This window comes from Neomonachus schauinslandi, chromosome 10 (assembly GCF_002201575.2).
Source record: "Neomonachus schauinslandi chromosome 10, ASM220157v2, whole genome shotgun sequence".
Taxonomy (NCBI): Eukaryota; Metazoa; Chordata; class Mammalia; order Carnivora; family Phocidae; genus Neomonachus; species Neomonachus schauinslandi.
This window is the reverse complement of record NC_058412.1, coordinates 4,782,067-4,793,020: the sequence shown is the minus strand read 5'-3', so window position 1 is coordinate 4,793,020 and position 10,954 is coordinate 4,782,067. Positions and strand designations below refer to the sequence as shown.

Sequence of the window (10,954 nt, the reverse complement as noted above, 5' to 3'; positions counted from 1 at the left end):
GGGGCACGTCCTTCCCTGGGGTAGGGGGGCCACAGCCTCCTCTGCAGCGGGCACGTCCTTCCCTGGGGTGGGGGGGGCACAGCCTCCTCTGCAGGGGGCACGTCCTTCCCTGGGGTGGGGGGGGCACAGCCTCCTCTGCAGCGGGCAAGTCCTTCCCTGGGGTGGGGGGGCCACAGCCTCCTCTGCAGGGGGCACACGCCCCTCCCACCACACCGGTAAACAAGCTGCAAGAGAAGCAACAAGTGTGGACAACACTTTCTATCTGCTGAATGTAAAAACCAAAGTCACAAAGGAGCAAACATGAGTCTTTAAGCAAACCTCACCTTTACTGCAGAGACTTCCCACTGGAAGGCAAGTCAGAGGTACCGCAGTGGGAGGGTGTTAACCCACATACATTACAGACAGAAACATTAAGAAGCCATCATGTCATCCACTCAACAAATACTAGGAGCCAAAACTATGGAAGAACAGAGAGGCCCTTGGGGGTACTACCGCCGAGGGGAGAATCGTGCGCTTCTGTGTGCGGTTCTGTGGTTCTGTGGGATCTCTGTGTGTCTGGATTAAGAAGGCCCATGACAGGGGACGCAAATACGTGACTCTGAGGCCCAAGCGGGGGACAATGTGAGTCCATGCACAGCTGCTCAGAATTGGGAAGCCTGAGGGCTCATTCCAGTAGAGGGAGGCTCCGATCATTTCACCTCATTACGCCAAGCTATCTCAACTGTCCATAGAACTGAAAATTATTCCATCAAACAGAGAAACCAACAGTGTGTTAGTTCTGTACCTCATGGATACGAAGGGGCCGGGGGCACCGCTAAGTACCTCCATTGGGGTACCCTGCCAGCAATGGGGCAGGGTTCCAGGGCCCCAACTGCAAGAGACCTGCATGGGTCTCCTGGGTAAGAATGGGGGGGGGGGGGGCACGGGATGGAGAATCCAGTACACAAAACAGGGAGAAAGCAGACCCCGAGTACCCTTCTTCAGCTGGAAGGTGCCAGGACCCAGGGGTGTATGGAGGAAGGCCCCTGCCCTGAAGTGTGGCCCACAAATGACTCCAGAGCAGCCTCCAGGCCTGCATGAAGTTTCCCAGCAGAGAGTCAGCGTTTTCTTAGGGGTAGATAAGCGTCGGATCTGGAGGCAAGCAACAAGTGTGCTGGAGTGGAGGCAACCAGAGAGCATTCTTGAGCAGGCCCTTTCGTCTTTCTGAGCTGCTGCGTCTCTTCATGAGATGGGAGAATTCTGGCCACTTCACCGGGTTTTATGACAAGTGGGATAAATGTGGTATGGCCCCAGCAATTAACAAATGTTATCCCCCATCCTTTTCTACCCACAAGGCAGAGTTTTAGAGGGAACCTAAAAGCCAGAGATAAAGACAAAAACCACTGTGGCGTGCCTGTGAGCAGTGTGGGCAGAGCATCTGAGGGGTCTGGGTGGCGCCCCGAGACCATGCAGATCAGAAAGCAGGTCTGCCACAGGGACACAGAAAGGCCCTGCTGAGGTACGAGGCCACGTGGCTGCCATCTTGGCAGCTGGAAGCCCCGGCCCTCTGGTCCATTCTCAGCCTCGAACCTCAAGGCACCTCACCCTGCAAGTATGCCTTTCCCCATCGAGAGACCCAAGACTAGGACGAGGCCCTCTACACGACTGAGCCCCAGCCCACAGAGAAGAGGCCGGGCGCTGTGCCCCACAGAGCCCCCAGGAGCCAACGTGCAGGACAGAGATAATCCACTGGGCTCATGGCCCCCAAGCTCTACACTGACAGAGAGGCCTGCTTTCAACCACTTGACATAGTTTTAGTCTCCCCTGTAGACCTTCGTTTGAATAGAGACCCTGAGCTGAAGAACACTTTGAAACTACTCCCCAGGATTCACTCTTACCATGTGGTGCGCGAGTGAGCTTCCTCTAAATCTGGAGACACTATGAGCTCTCAGGCTCGCCTCAGGGGGAAAAAGAGGCAGAACCAGAGCAAGAGCAGCTGCAATAGTGAAAATAAGAAAAATAAGAGTAACATCTGTCTCCTAGGACATTAAGCCATTTAGAACTCAAGCACCGACCACTCCAGTGACAAACATTTTTTTGAGCACCACTGAGTGCCAAAGTTTAGGGGACGATGAAACAAAACAAAATCCCCGCTCCTCTAGTGGGGGACATAGGTAAGCAGACATCACAACACAGTAGGACAAAAGGAACCAGATATAAGAGGAGCTGGAAGCTTCCACAGTTAGGAACAGTTGAGTGTAGGAACTGAGGACGTGGGGAGAGGGTGGGGACCGGAGCTTTGAGGCTGGATAAAGGCAGGGACCCGACTACACGGTGGCATTTGCACTCAAGAGGGTCCGAACTACAGAGGGGTCATTTGAGCTAGCTATCAGAGAAAGCGTGAGATAGAGCCATTACGGACAGACAGGCAAAAGTGGGGGTGTCATGGGATGAGGGGCTGGACTGGAAGGGTTTTTCTAGGAAAGGTTTCCACTGGGTTCTAAAGCATACCACTGACAGAGTTGGCAGGGTCTGGAGGGGCACGAGACCAGAAAGGCAGTAACCCCTCTAAGGCTGCGTTGGGTCGTCAACCGCCCCCGACCCCCCCGCCCCAGGCCAGAGCCACACAGGGAGCTGAAGGCTTGGGGGCCGGACCGTAGGTACATTTTCCAGTGAGACCAACTTTTCTGTGTGGCACCGTCTGCCTCATCTGGCCATTGTGGAAAGCACACTCGACTACAAATCCTAAGTCCCGACTTCCTCCAGGATGGGCTCCACCATTAACTACTGGGGGACCCAACATACAGAGGAGGCCTCGGAGGCCGCCGAGGTCAGAAACAGAACCTGCGTTTCAAGGCAGAAATGCCTGACTGCACCACCCTGGTTTCCCCTTGGACCCTTCCTTCCTTGAGGTCAACCTCCCTCAGAACTTAATGGTCATTGTCCAGGGATGATTTATGAAGAGGGCTTCCTTCTGTCTTAGACAATTTTCTCTCTTTCCTCTTTCCCACCTTCTCCTGTCTGTCCCCCAGGAAAGGGGCAGTTACGACTCCTCTGGCCGTGGGCCGAGGTGGTGGGCCCGGGGTGACGGGAGGCCACACGCACAGGGGAAATGGGGCGCGGGCACCTCCCCCACTCTCGGTCTGTCAACACGCAGGTGCGTCCTCTCTTCACGCTGCAGAAACAAGCGCGACTATTTTTTCAACATTTTCATTTTAGTACCTGGTGGTGGGAAAAAGAAAAATCTCCACTGTCCTGCTATCTCTTAGAACTGCAGATGCCCCTCTTTGTGCTATTTCCCTCCCTTCAAAGTCCCCCCACACTCCCTACTTTAAGCACTTGATGTGAATTAGAGTTGCTTACTTGTTTTTACTACAATTCTCTAGAAACAGAAAACCAAAACAACAATGAAAGCAAGGAAAGGTGGGGGGGCAGGAGCGGGTGACTGAGACCCAGCAAGGTCACCGGAGGGCACAGGGCAGAGGGGACTGACTCCACCTGTGGAGACCACAAAGACTTTCCCTCAGACAAGGGGGAGGCGATTTGCATGAAGCAAAATCGTTAATCCCTCCTGACTGCTCCCCCATCCTAGCTCTTCCTCTAGAAGTGAAACTAAGTCCCATTCACAGTGTTAATGGCTGGAGGTCCCTCTCTCCGCCTCTCCCACATCCCTCTCCTGCCCATCCTTTCCCATCTCAGGAAAATGCCAAAAGCAATTTCCTGCCCTCCAGGTTGAAGTGACTTTCCTGAGGATTTGATGAGCTGCATTTCTTGCAGACCAACACTGAGGCAGACTCACTGCCCTGTATCCAGTGAACTTTTAGTGATTAGCAGTCGTGAGTCCTGAGTAGACCAGGTGTTTAAGGGGTACAGAATGCTGTCCCCCAGAAAGCCGGCGTCCAAAGCCAGAAGATGGACACGTGAAGGTCTGCAAAGCTCCAGCTCCCTATCTCTGAAATGGACACGATACTGTTGAACATGCCCATGTTGCAGGGACATCAGAAGACATGAAGTAAGGTCTATAAAACGAGGGCAGGAAGGGAGAACACGGCTCCTGCAAAAGGGTAGGGAAGGCCATCTAGTGACAGATTTTAACCTAGACATTTGAAAAATACACCAGCAGGCCACCCAGATGGTCCATTTATAACACAGTTAAATTCAGAAGCAACTTTTTGGGTTTTTTTAATAGTTGGAAGAAAGCAGTTCTTTTTGGACCTTTTTCTTTTTTATTCCTTGAGTGGGAAGAAAAATCAAGTAGAATTCAATAAAATGAACTGAAAATAAACGCCATATCCTCATTTTCTCTTTCTGAGGGGTGAAATGCTGGGTCTGAGTTAGGCCTGATGGAAAGAGAAGTCCCTATAATCACTAAGAGCAGATCATCTGGCCCCAAATAATACTGGCTACCTCTTACGGAAATTTAAACGTGATTTCAACATCCTCTTTAGCATGACATGGGTGCAAGTTGACATGAACAGCCAAATATTCTCACTGCACACTCATCAGGTTAGCACTCTGTTATAATCGCAAGCATGTAATTGTTAAATTTAAAAGGAGGTAGGGTGAAGCTTTTTCTTTCTGGAAAGGAAAGCACAGGTCATGATCAGGTTTTCTCAACTGCATTACTAGCTTCTAAAATTCTGTTTAACCGCTGACCTTTGCATCACGAGCTCCTGTGATGGAACCTACTTGGGTGCCTGACTGACTTCAAGGAGAATTCTTTCAGTAACCGCATGAGAGACTCTGTCCCTGGCAAAAGTGGGATCCAAGGCCACTAAAAACGAATGCAAAAGCCTCCCCCTGAATTGCTTTTAACAGTTGTTTTCTCCCAAGAGACCAACCAGAGTACAGAAGATGCACTGGCACTGTGCGATGGTCGTCATCTGCTCCACTGGGTACTCCCCGAGACAGAGCTTGCACGACACCAGTGGATCGAGGGCCAGGTCCCACGTGGGCCGGTACCGCGCTGTGGTCATGGCAGAACAGTCTGAAACGAGAGAAGTGCAGGCCATCAGACCCCCCCCATGCAAACTCACCGGGAGAACCCAAGCGGGGATCACTTCCGGCTGCAGCGGGGGGCCCTGGGAAGGGGCCCACGGTTCTAGACAACGCATTTGGGTCCTCTGAGTTGTGACCAGGGGTTCCTGACTTGGGAACTGCGGGGCAGTTCTACACCCCATGTAGAAAGGGTTCCCCTTTCCCATGCTGGTGGTAATGATCGTGTCTACCCTCAAAATGACAAACGACCCGTCCCATCCCTCCATCCGTCCATCCATCCATCCCTCCATCCTTCCTCTGGGCATTGAGTAAGACCCCTTCCACCAACCAAGCACCTAGACTAGGAGGGCAAACCTTAGCAAGCATGAAAAAGAAGTTTTTGTTAAAACAGTCTGAATAGATGAAACTGTTCTCCGGTTTCTGTTGCAGGACATCCCAGGGGAAGCAGTGGGTGAAGCCCCCCTCCTCATCCTCAGTGCCCTCCGAATGGAAGGCACCTGTCCTCACTGGCTTCTAGCCACACCGCTCAGGTGTTACCTCACCCTCCAGAATCAGCCCAACACCACTGCCTCCTTACGCACTGGCAGATTTCCTAACACGTAAGCTTTAGGGGGGCAAGGGCCTGAGGGCAGACTTGTTCACATACGTGGGCCATGTTCATCTAACAGTGCCTGGAGTCCACCAGACACGCCACACACACAAATAAAAGCCACTTTCACTTCCTCATCCTCCTGAAACACTCCCTAAACTGCCCACAGCCTGCTTCCTGATAGCTCGGATTTTTCTATTTGTATTTATCATGCTGATTTCCACTGCTTGCTGCTTGGGGAAGGCAGGGCAGGTGTACGCCTCTGGTTTGTAGCTCAGCACCTGACCCACGGTGGCCTCTCCACAACCACCTGTCGAGTGAATGAACAAATCCTTGCCTCTGGATATGCATTCTCACCCTGAACTCCTGGTACCCGACTAAAGCCCGTGAGAGTTATTGTGCACCTGCAATCGGTAAGCATGCCCCTTGCTCCCCAAACTCAGAACTGAGTCAGATTCTGCTAAAATTTCAGAGCCAGTCCCTGGCCATCTGAATGCTGAGAGGGAGCTCCTGCTATCCGGCTCTCAGGATCCAAACGGATTTAGACAACCTGGGGTCCTTCTCTGTCCGACCCCACCTTCGAAGTGAGGGACAAATGCTGTGGATAGCAAGAGACCCCTGCATTCCCTGCTAGCTGGCGAGGCCATGACAGCAGGATTTGTCTTGTCCAGCTCATACTTACAGCAAAGGCATGTATACGTTACGACGAAGATATAACACACGAAGGAAAAACAAATCAGAACACCGACCAACGAGCGGAAGGCACACAAAATGATTCTAGCATCTTGGACAGATTCAGAGGAGACACAATTCCCCGCCGTCGGGTCTTCAGATTCAATTCAGGAACACTCTTCGCCAAATAAAAAACTAACTGATAATATAAGGCAGGATACGGTTTATGTGAAAAATCAGTGCTCCAGGTACGTGGTAAAGATGAGAGTAAATGTGGGTAGAATCTTCAGAATAGAAGAGCTTCATGAGGAAGACAAAGCTTGAGTGTGGAAGGGAGGTGACATTTCACGCGGGTAAAAGAGAGTGGCTATCAAAACAGGAGAGAAGATATGCTAACATCTCTCACCAGACAGAGAAGCAAAAGGAACTCTGCTCTGAGACCAACAGGACGCCCAGAACCAGGACACAGCAGCTTCGTGCCCACCACCGGCCTTGGTGTGCTCGTGCATGCGATGGGGCTGGTAACCCCGTCCCCCAGGGTTGCCGTGAGGACCCGGCACATACAGGAAATGCTCAGGAAAGACCCCCAACCCCCTCCCCTGCAAGGTTTCATTCAGCCATCCTTTTATGGATCTGCGAGAAAGACTCTGAGGTGTCAGACATTTCCATCATCTGTACAAGTTACCTCTAGGGACAAGGAGCTGTCGTGAGAATTTCTGAAGATGTATTTCTATCCCTTTCTCAGGTTTTGTCAGTCGTGGCTCACTGGGTATCACTAAGCCAGTGTTCAGGTAGGACTCAGCTCTGTGGACTCTATGCTGGGCGTCCAGGGTGGGGGAGAAGCTACTGTACCATCTTGAGCACAGTCCGAGGAGATAAGACACAGTGAAAAAAAACAAAGGAACGTCAGTGGTGTGAACTAACATAAGCAGGGGAGAGCCTGACCTTGACGAGCCCCAGCAAACGAGGGCAGCTACTGAAGGCCGGCTGGAATCCACACCGGGAGTAAGAACGGAGATCAGCATTCAGGGCAGGAAAGGGATGGTGCTCAGGATGACTCAGGACTCCTCCCAGGACAGCTAATAACCAGGAACACCTTAGTCTAAACAAAGGGTACTTTCTTTTGTTAGAAAAGAACTCTTTGACACAAATTCAAATAACTGTTGGATTGGTCGGCACCTTCCAAATAATTTAAACAAGCTTCATAATTTGACCCGCCACCAATGGGGCCAACAGTCGGATGACCTGGGGTCACTCAGCTATTTGGGGGTGCAGAGGGAACCAGAGTCAAGATGTGCACTCCCCTGAGTTCATTTTCATTTGGAACATTCCTCCACACTTTGAATCTAAACATATTATTTTTATTATTTATTGGTATTATTATTTTAGATGTCCACAAACATTTTCTAGATCCTGGGCTCCTGAGTCAGGGTGTTCGTTTTGTTTTGTTTTGTCTTCCTTTATATTCCCCTACATCTTTTTTTGTTTGACTCCCTAATGATTTTTTTTTTCAAGTAACACTGCTTAAAGCTCACTGTCCAGAGTGACGATTAGGTTTTGACTATGAATGCTAGCTAGCCCTAAAAGGGATCAAAACCTGTACGAGAAGCATGGCAGGCCCGGGGCAGAGGCTGCTGACTGATGTGTCCCTCCCAGAGAGTGGGGGTAGGTGGCTGTGAGTTGTGGCCCAGGTTCGGATCCTGGAGGGCAACTTGTTTGAACCCTTGTTCTGCCACTTGGTCCTTGACTTTGGAGAAACTACATAACCTCTACGAACTTCAGTGTTTTTACTTCTTAAAATTAAACATCATAACCTCCCACAAACACTTGTGAAGAGTGAGAATAAATATATTTAAGATTCCTGGGACTTTTAACCTGCCTGGTAGCTGGAAGTCACTATTTTATGTCAGGTTCAAGACCCTGGACATGAACCCATATGGTCTAACGGGAGAGACAAGCTGCTGAGCAGAGAAACTAGAGGATAAACTCAGTCTTTCAGGAAGTCCCCCATGATGGCAGTAATCTCTGGAAGAAGGAAACCAAAACCAAAGCCTCCTACTTTTTTTTTCTTAAAGACTTATTTGTTTTATTTATTTATTTTTATTTTTTTATTTTTTTTTTTAAAGATTTTATTTATTTATTTGAGAGAGAGAATGACATAGAGCATGAGAGGGGGGAGGGTCAGAGGGAGAAGCAGACTCCCCGCTGAGCAGGGAGCCCGATGCGGGACTCGATCCCAGGACTCCAGGATCACGACCTGAGCCGAAGGCAGTCGCTTAACCAACTGAGCCACCCAGGCGCCCTATTTATTTATTTTTAAAGATTTTATTTATTTGACAGAGAAAGAGAACACAAGCAGGAGGAGTGGGAGAGGGAGAAGCAGGCTTCCAGCTGAGCAGGGAGCCCGATGCGGGGCTTGATCCCAGGAGCCTGGGATCATGACCTGAGCCGAAGGCAGACGCTTAACGACTGAGCCACCCAGGCGCCCCAAGACTTACTTGTTTTAGAGAGAGAGACAGAGAGAGAGAGAGAGAGAAAGCACACGCATGAGGGGCAGAGGGACAAGGAGAGAAGATATCAAGCAGACTGCATGCTGAGCATGGAGCCCGACATGTGGCTCGGTCTCACAACTCTGAGATCAGGACCTGAGCCGAAACTAAGAGTCAGTTGCCTAACGAACTGAGCCCCCCATGTGCCCCCGAAGCCTCCTGCTTTATTGTCCACCGTCAGTGCGGTCCAAGATTGGACAGCACACCAGAATGCGTGGCAGAACGGCAGACATCTAGGGACGAACCCTTCAACAGTCCTCGCAGCCCCAACTGCACATCCTGGGCAGACCGTGCATACGTGAGCGCTCGCCCGCCCCAGAAACCGCTTCTGCCTCCCCGCTGGACTTGTCCTCTCCCAGACTCTCCTCACTCTTCCCAGCCTCTGGGTTTGGCTGTTTCCTGTTTACAGCGTCTCTGAAGACGTGACCCTTCACACAAACTGCAGGCTTGACCTCCTACTTCCTTTCTTCCTGGACCATGATTTCCATTTGACCTCGAAACAGTGTGGCTGCCCGCTACCGTGGGCACATGTCAGCCGTGGCCCCTCACTTCCCTCTCCATGAACTACTCTCGAAGCAGGTCCAATTCCGACTTCCTGGCACCACATCAGTATTCTTTCCCCTCGAGATTAGATACCCCGAGCTGCCCCAAATCAGGATTTAAATGTAGACAATAACAGGACTTACTTTCAAAAAAAAAAAAAAAACGACACTGTTTAAGCCCGCTATGGGCCTCCCCTGCACACAGGATGGGCTGAATACGATTTTACCAACATTGAACAGCTGCAAACTTGAAATGGGAATTTGCTAAGAAAATCACAATGCACAATAAAAGAAAAAACAGTCTTTGTTTTCCTAATGGAAAGGTCAAGTCATATGAGCCAACTATTTTAAGAACATCTGGGCAATTATAAGCATTACTCAATATAAGTAATTCAAAATGTTTCTGAGGGAAGTGACTTGTTATGCGCCGCTGGGTCATGCAGAGTGGGCCCCGTGGTGTAAGATGCACGGACTCAGGAGGAGAAAGGCTGGAAGGGAAGGCCGACCGCATGTTAACACAGGCAAATCCCGGTGATGGGCCAGGGCCATCCCAACCCTGTGCTCGGGGCTGTGCATGTCTGGGGGTCCCTATCCTCCCCGCCTTCACCCCTGCAAAGACACCAAAGGAAGGCAGGGTAGCTGACGGCCAGTCACTGCCCACTTGTCCCTCTCCTGATGACTCGCCTAAGCTGGCTGAGTCTCGCCCCCGTTTCCTCCCATCTGCACCCCTTCCCAGCCCCCACCACACACCTGAATCCGCCCAGCCCTCCACGCCCACCATCAGCCCCTGGTGTTATTAGCTCTGAGCTCTCCCTCAGCTCTCTCATCCCCTCAACTGCCCCCCCTTTCTCGGAGTCTCCGCTGCCTGTAGTCGAATGGTTCTGAGCACGTGCTCCCCAAAACATCAGCATCAGCACTGCCCGAGAACTTGCTGGTAATGCAACTCCTTGGGCCCCAACCCAGACCTACAAAATCAGAAACTCGTGGGGGTGGGGGTGGGGCTGGGGGGAGCAGGGAGAGACACAGCAATCTACGTCTCCACGAGCCTTCCCGGGGATTCTCATCCACAGTGAAGTCTGAGAGCCATGGTCCGCGCCACTCCGCCTCCTGCACTCGCCCCCAGGTCCACCGGCCCCAAAGCCCACGTGGGCTGAGGCCCGACAAAGGCATCGGCCCTCAAGCACCACAACGGAGCACCCATGTCTGCCAGGCACCAGGCTAGACTCTGCATATTGACTTTCATTTAATCTCTTCTATTTCTCTCTCTGGGTGAGCGTGGCTTTCCAAGTCTGCTATATGTGTTAGCTTATCTCCCCAACTTGATACTATATTATTCAAGGCGAAGTGCTATTTTCTGTCCTCTCAACAGTGCTAGTCACAGGCAGATCTTCCTATGATACATACACACACATACATATATATGTGTCTGTCTGTATGTATGTATATATATGCACATTTTGATTGCTTCACGTGCATCACGCATTGTTAATCACTTTCATGCATTATTTCATTTATCCACACGGTGACTTTGAGACTTTAATGGTTTGCCATTATTCCAATTTTACAAATGAGGAAACCAAGGCACAGAGACTGGGTAACCTGTTCAAGCACACACAGCCACCAAC

The 10,954-nt window shown here is 50.9% G+C and overlaps 1 protein-coding gene across 1 annotated transcript in view; it reads right to left on the bottom strand.

The window, feature by feature from the left end:
- Nucleotides 1-4,962, bottom strand: part of RNF144A (ring finger protein 144A) — a 41,320-nt gene extending 36,358 nt beyond the window's left edge. Inside the window, exon 1 of the mRNA XM_021697613.1 lies at nucleotides 4,821-4,962. Coding sequence (XP_021553288.1) covers nucleotides 4,821-4,955 — 135 coding nt within the window. The 5' untranslated portion in view covers nucleotides 4,956-4,962. The remainder of the gene's footprint in view (nucleotides 1-4,820) is intronic.
- Nucleotides 4,963-10,954: the final 5,992 nt, after the last annotated feature.